Below are 16,469 nucleotides of genomic sequence, written 5' to 3'. Positions count from 1 at the left end.
TTCGTAGACTTCCGGTTGCCTAGCCCTAGAATTCTGAGGCTCCCTCCGGATGAGAATTGAGCTGTCCGTACAGCCAGGACACTCGGGGTTACAGCACCGAGGGGGTCCATAGCTCGAGGTGAGTTCCTGTCTACGGGTGCTCAGCGGGATTCGGGGGGGGTCCCTCGCTGCAGCGGCCCCTTCCACGTCCCGGGAACTTGGCTACCTGGTGTCACGCCCTTCCCACGACCCTCTCACCGCTCATTGGTTAGAGCTGGCTTCGGGGTTTCATGGCCCCGCCCACCCCTTTACCCTCCCCAAACCACCCCCCCTACCCTCGCCCTTACCCTCACCCCCGACCGCGGCCTGGTCAGTAGTTAGGGGCGAGGGTGCCTGCGTATCTGGCTTCGGTAGTGGCCCTGGCAACTTTCTGAGACTGTTAGGACTCGGGCAGCGAGACGCGCTCCTCCCTTTAAAAAAAAAAACAAAAACTTAGGCGCGGGGGGAAAAGGATTCCGCTCAGGAAACTCAAGGTTCATTCTGCGTTCTTAGAACATTCATTAAAATCTCGAGTCAGAAAATTCTCATAAGGGTGTTTCTGGGACTGAAATCTCATCTACGAAAATAATTTGACAAATCACTTATTGTGACATCACTCTCGTAGTTGTCCACCCGTAGGTCTATTAGTCCCAGACTTTGCTGGTTCCATTTCATCTTCCAGACCTCCAAACTCAATGAGGCCTCCTCCCAAATTCACTCACTCCCTGACTGAGTAAACAAACGTGCCTTTAAATAAATGTCGATTACTCCCCAAATTATATCTTCAGCCGGATCTCATAATTGTACATCTAACTGCCTGCTGGACATCTGTGCTTAATAGGTGTCCTGATAGGTACTTCATTACCTAGAATGTCTAAAACCAAACTTCAGATTTCCATCATCTTCCCCATCTAAGTAAATGGCAGATCCATTCTTCCAGTTTCTTAAAGCCTTGGAGTTATTCTTACATATCACATATAATTCATCAATAATCCTATTGATTCTATACGAAATCTATGTCCAGAACATGAACAGTTGCTTACCACCTCCATCGCCATACCTTAATCCAAGCCACCATCACCTCTCCTCCTGTCATTGTGGTGCCTACCTGGTCACCCTGCTTCCATCCTTGTTTCCCTACCCTCTTCCCAGCAGTGAGTGCGGGCCTCTTCATAAGTAAGTCAAACCCCTCCAGTGGCCTTCCATATCAGGATAAAATCCCAAATCCTAGCCATCCCTATGAGTTCCAACATGAACTGCCCCATATTTCCTTTCTAACCTTGTGTCCTTATAAAACCCTGCCCCTGGCTCATTCGGCCCCAGCCGCCTAGTGTAGCACCATCCTGCTTCATGGACTTTGGACATGCTGTTCCTTTTGCCTGGAAAACCTTTTGCCCAGTTAAACACATGGCTTTCTTCTTCAGTGCCTTCAGGTCTCTTCCCTGCAGTCACCTTAGCAGAGAGGTTGTCCCTAACCACCCCGTGTAAAATTCAACCACCCACCCTGCAACTTGAGCCTTATCTTCTTTATCTTCTTCATAACCGTTATTCACTGGACATACATATATGTGTGGGTTTTGTTGTCATGGTCTTCTCCCACTAGATTAAATCTCTTGAGAGTGGAGTTTTTTTGTTACGTTTGTCCATTGTTATAGTCTTAGTGCTTGACACACAATAGGTGCTCAAGAAACATTTGTTGGGGCTTCCCTGGTGGCACAGTGGTTGAGAATCTGCCTGCTAATGCAGGGGACACGGGTTCGAGCCCTGGTCTGGGAGGATCCCACATGCCGCGGAGCAACTGGGCCCGTGAGCCATGGCCGCTGAGTCTGTGCGTCTGGAGCCTGTGCTCCGCAACGGGAGAGGCCACAACAGTGAGAGGCCCGTGTACCACACACACACACACACACACACACACAAATATATATATACACAAAGTCTCTAGAGAGTGAAGCAAACATTATATTTAAAGGAGGGAGGCATGTGCAGTTCTAACTGTGTAGAGAAAAGCAAATATCATTAGGTCTGGAAAAAATGTTTGGGGGTCAGATAGGTTTGGGATACTATGCATACTAAACCCTCTTGTTAGAAATTCATGGTGCTTATTGGCATCTAACAATAAAGATTCTGAGAAATCACACACAAAAAGTGTGCCGTATAATTTATTGTCCTAGACTTCTCTGGTGATCCAGTGGTTAAGACTCCATGCTTCCAATGCAGGGGGCACGGGTTCAGTCCCTGGTTGGGGAAGTTCCACATGCAGTGAGGTATGGCCAAAAAAAAAAAAAGGTTATTGTACAAATGGGGTCACTTTTGTCTAGGATAAACACTAAACCAGTCAGGACAAGAAGATGACCCATGGTCACCCTAAAGAAACCTATTGAGCTTTGTGTCATTCAGCATTTCAAAAACTTATTTAAGCACACAAAGCTTTATGTATTTTTTTTTCCCAGCATGGCATTGACACCCTGGTAAGGTGTTTTAAGGACATGAGTTGAAAACCACTGGGATTGGGAATGATTAGGTGGTGTTGGCATTGGTTTATACTCTGATCTGTGGAGACTGCCTATAGTATACAAGACGTTATTTTCATATTTTCCTGATTCGTGTCCAGTTAATCCTAATGAAGTCAACACCCCACCACATTAATCATTCCCATAATCTTTGGTGTGTTTTTGACAGGACCCATTGCAGCTACTGACCTGACACCTCTGAGTAGTTTGCATTTCTTTTTAAGTGGAAGAACTTTTTTTGCTCTTTAAAAGTACCATAAAAAAAAAAAAAGTACCATAGAGTGAACTAGCTAAATTGTTGGCCAAATACCATTTTCTGATGTTAAAGAAATGACCCAACTATATTGGATGAAATAAAGAAGACTTGAATAAATAGAGAGACATGTTCTTAGAGGGCTTATAATGGATCATGCAATGCACCCTTTGGGAAGTGGATCCACTGTCAATATGCTGGCATTTTGTGATACTGTGTCTTTGAAACTAACAGCCAGATGGTGAACTGGGATAAATTCACTCTGTTACTGACCAGGGTTCTTGGCCTCCTTAATCAATAGAAATTGATAAGAGGCCAGACAAGAAATTCAGGCAGGGCTTTATTGGGACCCCTGCTGCAGCAGGAGGGAGTGAAAACAAGTAACAAGTTCCCTTGCTCATTCCGGGGGCAGGGGGAGCTGTTTCCTTATATGGGGTGAGGATAGAGGTGGGTCCAGGGTCAGGGTGGTCTGCCCACCCCCTTGGTGGTGCTGTGTGCCTTTTTGGTCTTTTCCTATGTTGTTCATAATTTGCCCCAGTTGCACCTGCATGTAGTCATTTTTAGTCCCTTATAGTTTCTTTGTATTTTTTTGCTCAAGGAGACATTTGTCCACGTGCAGGCACTGCAGCAAAAGGTCCCAGGTGCCAGCCTGTCTCAACTCTATTGGGTAGCTGTCAGGGTCGTTAGCCAGTATGCCTTCCCCCCCCCGCCCCCCCCGGAACCTAACACACCTCCACCCCATTCTCCCAGACCACAACACTGTTGCCCAATCACCGATTATGTGAACTTTCCCCTAATAGATAGTTGGCGCCCTCTTGCTTGTTTCAGTATACTTCTATCAGACACTGCATACAATCAGTAAAATGACAATGTGGAGTGTGAATTGATGGTTGATGGAGAGATTAGAGGCGGAGGCCAGGTAAGAGGAGTCATGGTTCTGGAAGGAAATAGATACACACTCAACTTTGAAACTTTGAATAGGCTGTTTCATAAAGGGGCTATTTACAGAGGTGTGGCCACATTTAAAGGAACCATGACTATCCCTTGGCTGAAAGTTCTGCTGGAGCTAAAGAAGAAGGCCTGCCTGCAGAAGCTTGGTCATAGAGGGTCACAGCCATTGTCAGAATACCACCAAAGCAGGGAAGGAGTAGTGAGGAAATACCCTAGCCTCTTTCTCCTCCCATCCTCCCACTTCCTGCCGGAGCATTGGCTGAACCCAACCACAAGGAAGGCAGAAGACTTGGGTGATATAGGCTATAGAGGTCAGCTGTCCAGAGTCCAGGGCAGGGAGAAGAAGGGCCAAGAATGGATTTAGAGGATAATCAGAAAGTAACCAGCACAAGAAGAAATATTCCAAATGATGAGTCCCTGAAGGTCCCTGAATTAGACCTTGGTAGTTGGGCTTGTGAAGAAGGGACAGGTTCAGGCCTATGCTGTTTTTCTTGTGCTTTCCTGCCTTGCACAACTGTTCTCTCTCCCCACTATGCCTCCTCCTCCCTTGTCTAAGTCTTACCCTTCCTTCAAGCCTCAACTCATATCTTGCTGCCTTCCTCAAATCTTTCCTGATGACCTGTTTCATTGATTATGTGCTCTTATCTTAATCCTCGTGATAATACCTATACTGGTCATTAAACACTTGGCCTTTTTACCTTCATTGTTCTATATTTTATTAGATATAAGTCCTGATCTTCGAACTAAATAGAAAGTTCCAAGGAGTGAAGGATGAAGCTCTACATATAGTAGCTGCTCGATAAACCTTTACCAAAGATTAAAAGGAATTCCATGAAGACACCAGTAGCTGAAATAATGGTGTTTGATTTCACGGAGTAATTCTCATTGAGAAGGTAAGCCATGTTTGCCTGTGCAACGGTGGGATTGAGCTCTTCTTTTCCATTTGGAAGAGTAACCCTTATTTTTTTTCTGGTGAATTTAGAAGTACTACATGCTAATCATAAAACGTCAAACAATATAGAAGCACACAAATTGAAAAGTGAAAATCCTTCTCTTCTTCCCTCTACCCACATTTAGCCAACTGTTAATAGTTTGGTGAATTCTCTTTGTGATTTTTTTTCAAGTATGTGTGATGGTATAAGAATGAATAGTAATATCATTATTTATTGATTAAGATTATTTATATTGCTCTACAGTCTACTATTTTAGGTAACCATATAAAATGAACATCAATGTTAATATCCATTTTTAAAATTATCTCACAGTATTCTACTGTTTGAGTATACAGGCATACCTCATTTTATTGCACTTTGCAGATACTGTGATTTTTACAAATTGAAGGTTTGTGGCAACCGTTGAGCACATCTATTGGTGCCATTTTTCCAACAGCATTTGCTCACTTTGTGTCTCTCTGTCATCTTTGGATTGGTATCCAGAAATCCAAGGGTACCAACCGGAAAAAAAAAAAAGAAAAATTTAAGCCCTAACAAAACCTGCTCTATCCAATAAGGTATCAAGAAAAGTACAGTCTAGCAAGACAGAAAACATTTAAATAATAAATACTGTATATCAGGTAAATCCCACAAAAACACTGTGGCCTCTCCTCTACTAACACCAGCAGAGGGAGCCTAGATTCCATCTTCACTGAGCTGTAATAAGCACCTAATGCCCACCCCTTGTCAGAAAGGTGCCAAAAATGTCTGAGTTGGGACCCAGGACTTTCCTCCCTGCTAGGCAGTAACAACGACTGCACTACAGTGTCAGTGTCAGCCCCATGTCAGGTCCATGTCAGACCACATGAAGAGTTTGTATGTCTGCATGATGCAGCAATAACAAGGGACCCTCTTTTATCCCCTTCTGGGGTGTTGTCAGAGAAGTCTAGTGGAAAGTCAGAGCTCTCAACACCACCTACCATTAACAAAGCCACCCCTAACCCTGGTGTTAGTGGAGGCCACCTGGGGAGCAATAATGAGGCACTCCTATCACTCCCAACCAGGGAGCTATCCTTAGAGGCCTACAGTGGCACTAGAACTCCCATCCTCACCCAGCAGTAATGAAGAACTCTCTCCACTCCCCTACTTACCTTAGATGTCAATAAAAGCTGAGTAGGGAACCTGGATTTCTATCACACTTGGTAGTAATGAAGCAGCACCCACCTCTTCCCCTCCTGAAGCATTATCAGATAAAGCATGCTAAAATGGAAGATTTAAATAATATCCAGAGTCTCTTAATACCCCAAATGTCCAAGTTGCAATCAAAATCGCTCATCATACCAAGGACAATGACAATCTCAAACTAAATGAAAAAAGAAAATCAATAGATGCCAATACTAGAATGACAGAGATGGGAGAATTATCTGACAAAGATTTTAAAACCCCTATCATAAAAATTTTCAACAGGCAATTACAAACACACTTGAAGCAAATGAAAAAAATAGAGTCTCAGTAAAGAAACAGAAGATAGAAAGAAGAACTAAAAAGAAATGTTAGAAATGAAAAATATAACAACCAAAATTAAAAACACAGTAGATAGAATCAACACCAGAAGGAAAGGAGCAAAGGAAAGAATCAGCAAACTGGAAGTTACAACAAAAATTACCCAATCTGAATAACAGAGAGAAAATAGACCAAAAATAAATAGAGTTTTAGGGACATGTGAGACTATAACAAAAGATCTGACATTCATGTCATCCCAGAAGGAGAGGAGAAAGAGGACAGAACTGAAAATGTACTTGAAGAAATAATGGCTGAAAATTCCCCAAATTTGTCAAAAGGTATAAACAGATTCAAGAGACCAGATTAATGTCAAGCAAGATGAACCCAAAGAAATCCACATCAAGACACATCATAGTCAAACTTCCGAAAACTAAAAAAGAAAAATGTCTTGAAAGCAGCAAGAGCAAAATGAACCTTAGCTATAAGGGTAAACAATTCAAATAACAGAGCATTTTTCATCAGAAACTATGGAGACCAGAAGGAAGAGGCATAATACTGTTCAAATGCTGAAAGTAAAGAACTATCATCCCAGAATACTTATATCCAGTGAAAATATGCTTCAGGAATGAAGGAGAAATCAAGACATTCTATGATAAAGGAAAACTAAGAGAATTTGTAAGACTTACCCTAAAAGAATGGCTAAAGTAAGTTTTCTAAACAGAAAAGAAACAATAAAGGAATTATGGAGGAAATATCATGACTGAGCGAAAATATGAATGAATAAAATGGATTTTCCTTGAGTTTTCTACATCATATTTGATGGCTGAATCAAAAATTATTACACTGTTGTTCTAAATATATGTAGAAGAAAAATTTAAGATCACTATATTATTAACGGAGGAAGGTAAAAGTAAAAGTGACATAGGTTTCTGTATTTTACTGACACTGGTAAAATATGATACCAGTAGAATGTTATAATTTGTATATACATATATGTGTAATTATATATATATAATGTTATATATATATAATTTAGAGTAACCACTAAAAAAGCTATAAAAAGAAATACATGCAAAAACATTATAGATTAACCAAAATGGAATTGCAAAATATTTTCAAAAAGGCAGGAAAAAACCCCAAAGAAATAGAAAACAAAATGGTTGACTTAAGACATAACATATTAATATTGCATTAAATGTAAATGTCTAAATACTATAATTAGGGCTTCCCTGGTGGCGCAGTGGTTGAGAGTCCGCCTGCCGATGCAGGGGACACGGGTTCATGCCCCAGTCCAGGAAGATCCCACATGCCACGGAGCGGCTGGGCCCATGAGCCATGGCCACAGAGCTTGCGCGTCCGGAGCCTGTGCTCCACAACGAGAGAGGCCACAACAGTGAGAGGCCCGCGTACCGAAAAAAAAAAAAAAAAAAAAAAAAAAAATACTATAATTAAAAGAGATTGCCCCCCCCCAACACACACACACAGAGTTATCTCATCCAAAATGTCAATAGTGCCAATATTAAGAGGTGCTGAACTAGAGTCTAATTAAAGTCTAGACCCTAGACTTTCAACAAATTCATGTTTTCTACTGCATACACACTGCTGCTTTCCAAGGTAGCTGGTGTGAACACCTTTCTGAACACCTTTCTGAGCCTTTCTGAAGTTCTGCAGCTCCCTTCCCCACCTGACCAAGAAGTTAACAGAGGGAAGAAAGCTGAAATCTGTCAGTTAAAATTCATTCATCCCTTTCCATCTTCCAGAATTTTGTTGACAGCTTTTATCTATTATTTCCTCTCCCTTTGTATTTAAGAATCTGTTCCTTTACTCTAGTTTAAATGGGGGAAAAAGAGAGAAAGAGAAATACATGTGCTCAGCCTTTGTGTTTTATTAGAAAGCCCCACACTTTTTCTTGCAAATGAAATTAAAATCAATTTATCAAATTCTAAAAAAATTTTTTAAATCATATTTTGATTAGCAGATTGGTAACCTTTATAACCTTGGAGTGGGGAAGACTTTTCTAACAAAGATTCAAAGTCCAGAATCTGTAAAAGAAAAGGCTGGTGAGTTTGCCTCCTTAAAAATAAAAACTCATGAATAGCACACACAGACACAAAACAACATAAAAAGACTATGTATTAAGAAATTTTTTTAAAGGAGGGGATTGTGTAAAAATTTTAAACTTCCATGTAGCAACTTTCTGGAAGGCAACTTGGCAATATCAACCAAAATTTTTAAATGCTGTACCAACCAGCCACCTCTACAAACTGATTCTTGAATATATAGTATTCACAGTTCAACATGCACATATATATATATATATACTACCATTATAGAAGTGTTCATAATAGAAAAAATCTGGAAGCAACCCAAGTGCCCATCAGTAGATAACAAACGCAATAAATTATGACATATCTACATGATTCAGTATGACAGTCAACCACTAGAAAGAATGAGATAAAAAAATATGTGCTGACAGTGAATAGATCTCCAAAGTATATTTGGGGGGAAGAGGGTTAGGAAGTAAGGAAAAAAGATGTGTATATATGATCCCCGTAGATACATTTTAATTATATATTTCTCTACATTTATTTACACATTATACCAACATGTGTTTTCCATATATGTATAATGCCTAAAATGTTTTCTGTTTCTGAAACACCTAAAACTCTGCCTTGGATCGGGGACTTGGACAGATAGGGGAAGCAGTCACCAGCAGCAAACTGTATCTTCATTTTATAACCTTTCTTTGCCATTTGAATTTTATAATCTTGTACTTTTTTTTTAAATGTTAACATGGGTTACTTGAGCTGTGGGATAATTAGCCTTTATTTTCCCTTTTTCACATTCTTCTACTTTTTAAAAGAACTAACGAATATTAAGTTAAGAAGGAAAAATTAACTGTCCACATAACTAACTCTCTCACTTATTCTTTTCATTCTAATTTTCCAAGGTAACCAGTCAGAGCCTCTGTCCTTATTATATCATTGGTATGGCGTTTGACTACATAATTAGTTTACTTCAATGTAATTGCTCATTGTGGCAGCTCAAGATGCCACATCAACTATCTAGAAACAGAAGAATTTGGTGCCTGCTTATTAGAGTTTTATGGCTTTCATTGGATTGTCCTGTTCTTTGGGTCCTTAGCATATTACATCTGAAAGTAGAATAGCCAGAAGGTATTCTGATTAAATTTCATATTTTATGAAGAAATCAAATTTTCAATAAGTATCCATATTCAGTAAGTACCCATATTGAGTTCTCCCAAGATTGTATAATACTTGTAAATGTCTCTATTATCCTATCTTCCTAGAACCCTACAGATATCCAAAAATGATTGAGATTGAACAGGCAGAGGCCCAGCTCTCTGAGTTAGACCTGCTAGCCAGTATGTTCCCTGGTGTGAATGAGCTCATAGTGAATGACCAACTGGCTTTAGCAGAACTAAAAGATTGTATTGAAAAGAGGACAGTGGAAGGACGATCTTCAAAAGTTTACTTTACTATCACTATGAACCTGGACATATCTGAGGAAGCAGTGGTAATTCAGTTTTACTTTTGGAAGCATGTTTCATATTTACTTTTGAAACGTATCTCAACTTAAAACAGCACTTACGGCATTTTTTTTCTCTCTCTCTTTTTTTTAATCAGGTGATGTTTTCTCTGGCCTGTGTTCTTCCCTTTAAATACCCTGCAGTTCTGCCTGAAATTACTGTCAGGTATGTTACAGAAACTGGCCAATTCTAGAGGTCAAAACTAATCTGAGAATAAAAGCAATTCTCAAGTTTGTTTTCTGTTCCAAGAAAATTGATTTAATTTTTTAATCCCGTATCTTTTCCATCAGATCAGTATTATTAAGAAGATCCCAGCAGGCTCAGCTGAATACAGATCTGACCACATACCTACAAAAGAATTGTCTTGGAGATGTCTGTATATTGAATGCCACAGAGTGGGTTAGAGAACATGCTTCTGACTATGTCAGCAAAGACAACACACCTTCCCCTGTTCCAGGAAGTACAATCCAGCCAGTTGACCTCATTCTCACAAGACTCTGGATCTACAGCCATCACATCTACAACAAATGCAAAAGAAAGAACATTCTAGAGTGGGCAAAGGAGCTTTCCCTATCTGGGTTTAGCATGGCTGGGAAACCTGGTGTTGTTTGTGTGGAAGGCCCACAAAGTGCCTGTGAAGAATTCTGGTCAAGGTTGGCTTTCACAACTTTTGTATGCCTTGTCAATAATTTTAGTACTAAACATAACACTAGAGATGTGGAAATCAGTATGTATGGGGACTCAGTCTAAAACAGCACTCACATATGATCAGCATCACTCCCTTCACCTGATACAAGGCGCAAAGAAGATGTTCTGTAGATGTTAAATCGAGCCCCTGCCCAAGATGGTGTCTACTGTCCCCTCCATGTCTATGGATCTGATTCTTCCCTCATCTTAGTGATGCTGTAAATTGTGTGAACCCTGTGAAACAAGGGGGTTTCTAATCTTCTCATTTCTGAGAAGTCCCTTTGGGAGGTTGAGATTCAGCAATTTCCACATTTCTAAAATGCTAATACAAGGCAGTGATAATGGCAATAAGTGAGTTTGGGGGTGGGATTATAACCAGAATCATATTTGATTAAAATAAAATCCATGTGAGATAAAAGTAGATTACTTCTAGGAAAAGGCACTGACAAATCTGTTTCATAACTTCTATTTTCAGTGCCTTAGAATACACAACACATTTTCAAAATTTCTACTCTGAAAATTTCTTTCAGACTCAGAAAATTAAACTGGAAGAGAATTTTAATTCGCCATCGAGAAGACATTGCTTTTGATGGTACAAATGAGGAAATGGAAAGACAAAGAAAATTTTCAGTTTTTGAAGAAAAAGTATTCAGTGTTAATGGAGCCAGAGGAAACCACATGGACTTTGGTCAACTGTATCAGTTTTTAAATGCCAAAGGATGTGGGGATGTTTTCCAGATGCTCTTTGGTGTGGAAGGACAAGGAGCAGAAGAGTAGTTGAAAGTGTTTTGCTACTGTTGGTTTTTTGACTTTCTCCCTGACTCTTTCTTGAAAGATTAAGTAATTTCCCTTTAGTCCCATTCTAAAATGTTAAGGGGGAAAAAAAGAGGAAAAGTAGTATAGCTGAAATGCATCTGTTAAAAATATTCATGATTGAATGCAGAACTGAGTTTGGTTTTTTTCGTTTGTTTGTTTGTTTGCGGGCTTCTCACTGTTGTGGCCTCTCCTGTTGCGGAGCACAGGCTCCGTACGCGCAGGCTCAGCAGCCATGGCTCATGGGCCCAGCCGCTCCACGACATGTGGGATCTTCCCGGACCGGGGCACGAACCCGTGTCCCCTGCATCGGCAGGCGGACTCTCAACCACTGCACCACCAGGGAAGCCCAGAACTGAGTTTTAAATTATAATCTTAAAATTGTTGATAGACATGTCTTGACATATAAACTACCTATTTTGAAAGAGAAGTTAATTATATTTGAGGACAATAGAGTTGGTGTTAACTTGCCACTTATTCCCAATCCCCTTCCCCTTTATCTGCCTCCACTAAGAACCTGGGAAAGCTTAATGCTCACTCTCTCCAGGCTCTCTTGCAGCTGGTGGGGGGGGCCAGGGAACCTTTGGGAAAACTTTTGCTTCCCTGATTAAAATGATAGATGCAGCTAGGGCACCTCTTCCCTCTCTTTCTGTCCGAAATACCAAAGTGATGGCTGGAGCTGCAGTAGTCCTTTCAACCAAGAGGGTAGGAAGGGCCAAAAGAGCCACAGAGATGCCAGTCCTCAAGCTGTTAAACTACTGATCGGACACTAGCCGCTGCCTATCTCTAGACAGCTTATTATGAAATAAAACCAGTTTTATTTATATTTCTGTGTCTGTTACTAGCAGTTAAAAGCGAGTTGGCCAAATAGATTTTTTTCAGAGCATTAGTTTTGCATCTGCCCCAGGCACTTGATACAAAGATTAGTGAAATTTTTCTTAAACGCAGTTTTCAGTTCATCTCTGTTTTTGTATACTCATGCTCTGCCTCTGCTCCTTGGCTCACCTCACAGAAGGCTTCGAAGCACGAGCAGAGCTCAGACTTTTTAATAGGCCTCAACTATTCATCAAACTGGTAATTTAGAGCATTCGTTTTTGGAAAATTGGATTTTGACAAATTTTTCTCTCTGGAAGTGGCTTTCTGTAAATTTATTTTCAGCAAATTGACTTAGAGTCAAATAAACACACTATCTGGATTTTGAGGCCCTCCATAAATCAGTTTCCAAAATGTTTATTAAATATTTACTAATTGCTAGCACTCAGCTTGGTACTGTGTGTTGGGTATTCCTTGAAAAGTCAGACTTGGATAGAGGAGTGGGTGTGGGGGACATAATGCATTGTTTATCTTAGTAAAAAGTTGGAGGCAATGTACCATGCCCATCACTAAGTGAATTAGTAAATACATTATGCTACATACTATCCAAGTAAAAATCAAAAGTAATAAAGTGGAACTAACAAGGCAATGTGGATAGATCTTAAATATAAACACAAGTAAGAATCCGAGTGGTATTCATAGCACAGTGCCTATATTGGCTGCACATCTCACGGTGCCTCCTCAGATTCCCTCCATGCTGCCCACCTCCCCAGTGCCCTGTCAGTTGCCCTGGAAATATTAGTCCTTCCTCTGCTGCCACCACACAGCCAGCTGGACCAGCTGGACGTTTAGTTTCTAACTCCCTCCAGCCACTGCCAGATTTGGGTGAAATACCCCACAGAGCATGAGACTGACATCCCTACAGGCCACCAAAGGGGCCAAATGATGCACATGTCACATTCAGTAGGACTAAATTGCTATAATTTTTTTAGTCTTTATACATTATTTTAATTAAAAACACATTGTTATGTGTAAATATATAGATCTCAAGTATAATATAAAAACATAGACTACAATAATGTAGCATTATAAGTTTTCTTCCCAGACAGACCTGTCAAATTTAGACATTGGACTATTAACACAGTGACCAAGAGAAGTACAGATTTTCCAACCTCATGATTAATAAATTTTTTTGGAGAGTGGATGGAAGTATTAGAAAACAGCAAATTAGATGGTCCTGCCTACATTATATAATGTAAGAGACACAATAAAAGCTGGAAGAAACTATAGTTAAATGTTAGAGGCAACATAGCTTTCTTAGACTTTTACCAATGATTATGTACTTCATATATAGACATCCTTTGTTGTTCAGTATGTATGTAAAATTGTTCAGTATGTAAAATTGTTCAGTATGTATCTTTATTCCACAGTGACAGTTTGTCATGTATTAATCTGAAAAATATCTTGAACTGGAATCATCTATAAAGAAATAATGACAAACCTTTAAAAGAAACTTAGTCCCAAATCAAATCATGTTTAAAAATTAAAAGATCTATAGAAAGCAAGAGTGGAGGCAGGAAACATTGGCTACATGTCCATTTTTATTTGTAAAAGTAAGTACTGTACAAACAATAGTATTATTGAGTCGAGTAAAACAAAGCAAAATTTAAACATTCTAAAATTAATCCCACAAGCCCGTGTTCAGTTTGGAGTAACAAAGTCAAAGCCAGTCCAACCATCTGCACATTAATTTGATAAACTGCATTAAAACAAACAACAAAAATACCGCATCTGCTGCGGTGCGCAAAGGATGATTACTTTCGGTACTTGTATAAAAATAATTGTGACACCGTTTTGTTTTTGGTTTTGGTTTTAGCTGTGTATTAGGGAAACCCAACATAACGTATCATTCGTGAAATTCCATTAAAGCTACAAGGCAGCCAAGAGTTAAAGGCATATAAGGGCAGGTGCACATACATAACTTGCCAGTCCGCTGCCCCCCAAAACAATTATTACAACTACATAGTACAAACTGGGCCCACAAAAATTCTGCAAAAGGGGGTACAAAGAGGATGTGCTTCCACTTAAGCACAATCTGGCAATCTGATCCCACCGCGTCGAGGAAGGAAGGAGGCCTTAATGACCTTTGCGGACCACTTCGAGGAACAGGGCCTGGCGAGGAAGGATTCCGGCTCATAATGAAAGGCAGGTGCCTGGCTACCTACGGAAACCGGGGTCCCGAGCGGCTCCCAGGAGCGCTGGGCCTTAACGGACACCACGGCCTCCTCCTACAACCCCGCACCTCCCCCGTGCAGGACCGCCGCACGTGCAGCTACAGAACGCAGCTGGGAGGGGCCCTAGTACACTTCACGCATGCGCCCTGCCTTCGTCGGCGCGCCCCAGAAGCACTAGCCCGTGAGGGTCGGAGACGTGGTGAGCGCAGGTAGCGTAACCGCAGCTGGAACAGCTGGATTCGGGTCTGGTGAAAGGATTCTGACCCTGGCTTGAATCCTGCGCTTGTCTTTCGGACGGGGTTCCTGCAACCGTGCCAGTTGCAGCTCTGGCGCTGAGATACGGTTTTTGTTGAGTTGTTTTTTGGGGTTTTTTTCGGTACGCGGGCCTCTCACTGTTGTGGCCTCTCCCGTTGCGGAGAACAGGCTCCGGACGCGCAGGCTCAGCGGCCATAGCTCACGGGCCTTGCCGCTCCGCGACATGTGGGATCTTCCCGGACCGGGGCACGAACCCGTGTCCCCTGCATTGGCAGGCGGACTCTCAACCTCTGCGCCACCAGGGAAGCCTCTGTTGTTGTTTTGTAATACTTATCTTTTACTCTCTTAGGATTTCCCGGATGTTGCTAACAGCTGGGATGATTGGAGGAATGATGCTCTCTGGGACCTGAGTGGCAGCTTCGAGGTTCAGGGTGTCCCCCGATTTTAACCAGGGAATTACTGAAATGGAGGATTAATTTTTTTAATATTAAAAAAAATTATTTGGTTTTAAACCGATACATTTTTTGAAAGAAATTTAAGTAGTTTCAGAGAAGTTTAAATGACGTGTGTTCTCAACACTATTGTCTTCCTGAGATAGTTTGAGGTTCTAATTTATGATTCTTTAAATAACACTGTTTAACCCAAAATGCAAATGATAGGAAAAAGTGATTTTTTTCATAAAGAAAATTCTTAAGTTCATTGGCCTAAAGTTCTTATTTTACCTGAGTTCTTTTTTAAAAATTTATTTTTTGAAGTATAGTTGATTTACAATGTTGTGTTAACTTCTGCTTTACAGCAAAGTGATTCAGTTATACATATACATACATTCTTGGAAAAAGTAATTTTTGATACACCATCACTTTTGTTCTTAAAATATTTTCAAATTATCTATTTTCAAATAGTTCCTAAATAATAATTTGCTTTGGATGATTGAATATAGGCATTTTGCTCATACAGTATGGAGGCTTAATTCCCCCCCCCACCAGGGTGTTTGGCATTTTGGATTTTGTAAACTTGTTCTCTTGCTTTTCCCCACCCCCAAAATATATGTAAATAAGTGTACGCAATATATTTTTACTAGAAAAGATGACCATTGTAGAAAATGTACAAATAACTGGATGTAAAACTCACCCATAATCTCCTGCCTAAGAAGACAAATTTTCGTTTTGTTTTATTTTTTAGTATATTACTTTTGCATATATGTATATGTCGTCTTCCTTTTTTAAACAAGTCATACTGTACATGCTGCTTTGTATCTTCCTTTAATTAAACAATAGGTTGTAAACATTTCCATTATATTAAATATTTTCAAGACTGTCTTGTATTCGGTTGTCTGAGTGTACCGTAATTGATTTCAGCAGTTCACTGTTTTGGTCGTGAGATCGTAACATTTTTGGTTTGGTTTGGTTTGGTTTACTTTAGTTTCAAAAACAAAGCTCCTCTGAGCGTCCATTATTATCCCTTCAAGTTAGATTTCTAGAAGTGGAAATTCACTCTTAAACTCTGGATTTGTCTTGCGGATTGCACTTGTGAAAGGTTGAGAAACGAACATTGCAAGACCTTTAAAATTTCCTTTGCCCTAGATTTTTACCAACACTGATTATTATTTTGCCAGTTTAATAGATGGAAAAAATCTACACTGGTTTATGTTATTTTCAGTTGACTTTTAGTATGGGCTAATACTTTTTACACGTGTACTGGTCAATTATATTTCCGCCGCGGTGAATTGCCTGTTTATGCCTTATTTATACCTAAATGAGAAGCCTTAAAATATTTATTTGTAAGAACTTTTTTTTAACAGTAAGCATATTAACACCTAGTTAATGTTGCAGATGTTTCCCATGTTTGTCTATTTGTTTTTTCTGACATAGAAAAAAAACTTTCAAATTAATGTTACTGAAATGTATCAATCATTTTCTTTATGGTTTTCTGTCTTTGGAGCATTGAGTG

At 40.1% G+C, this 16,469-nt stretch overlaps 1 protein-coding gene across 1 annotated transcript; it reads left to right on the top strand.

Moving 5' to 3' along the window:
* The first annotated feature begins 25 nt into the window (after positions 1 to 25).
* RWDD2B (RWD domain containing 2B) lies at positions 26 to 11,357 on the top strand. The gene is made up of 5 exons (XM_007458799.1): positions 26 to 118; positions 9,478 to 9,704; positions 9,815 to 9,882; positions 10,008 to 10,370; positions 10,935 to 11,357. Exons 2-5 carry the CDS (start codon positions 9,498 to 9,500, stop codon positions 11,179 to 11,181), a joined length of 885 nt encoding a protein of 294 aa, XP_007458861.1. The 5' UTR covers positions 26 to 118; positions 9,478 to 9,497; the 3' UTR covers positions 11,182 to 11,357.
* Positions 11,358 to 16,469: the final 5,112 nt, after the last annotated feature.

This window comes from Lipotes vexillifer, unplaced genomic scaffold (genome assembly GCF_000442215.2).
Source record: "Lipotes vexillifer unplaced genomic scaffold, Lipotes_vexillifer_v1.1 scaffold93, whole genome shotgun sequence".
Taxonomy (NCBI): domain Eukaryota; kingdom Metazoa; phylum Chordata; class Mammalia; order Artiodactyla; family Lipotidae; genus Lipotes; species Lipotes vexillifer.
Note: the sequence above shows the minus strand (reverse complement) of the source record. Positions and strands in the feature narration are given on the sequence as shown.

Bases quoted from the DNA above. Each gene is read 5' to 3' on its own strand.
- RWDD2B (XM_007458799.1), top strand. From the start codon at position 9,498: ATGATTGAGATTGAACAGGCAGAGGCCCAGCTCTCTGAGTTAGACCTG. The intron at 9,705-9,814 runs GTAATTCAGTTT...TTTTTTAATCAG, and splicing joins ACATATCTGAGGAAGCAGTG to GTGATGTTTTCTCTGGCCTG. The intron at 9,883-10,007 runs GTATGTTACAGA...CTTTTCCATCAG, and splicing joins CTGCCTGAAATTACTGTCAG to ATCAGTATTATTAAGAAGAT.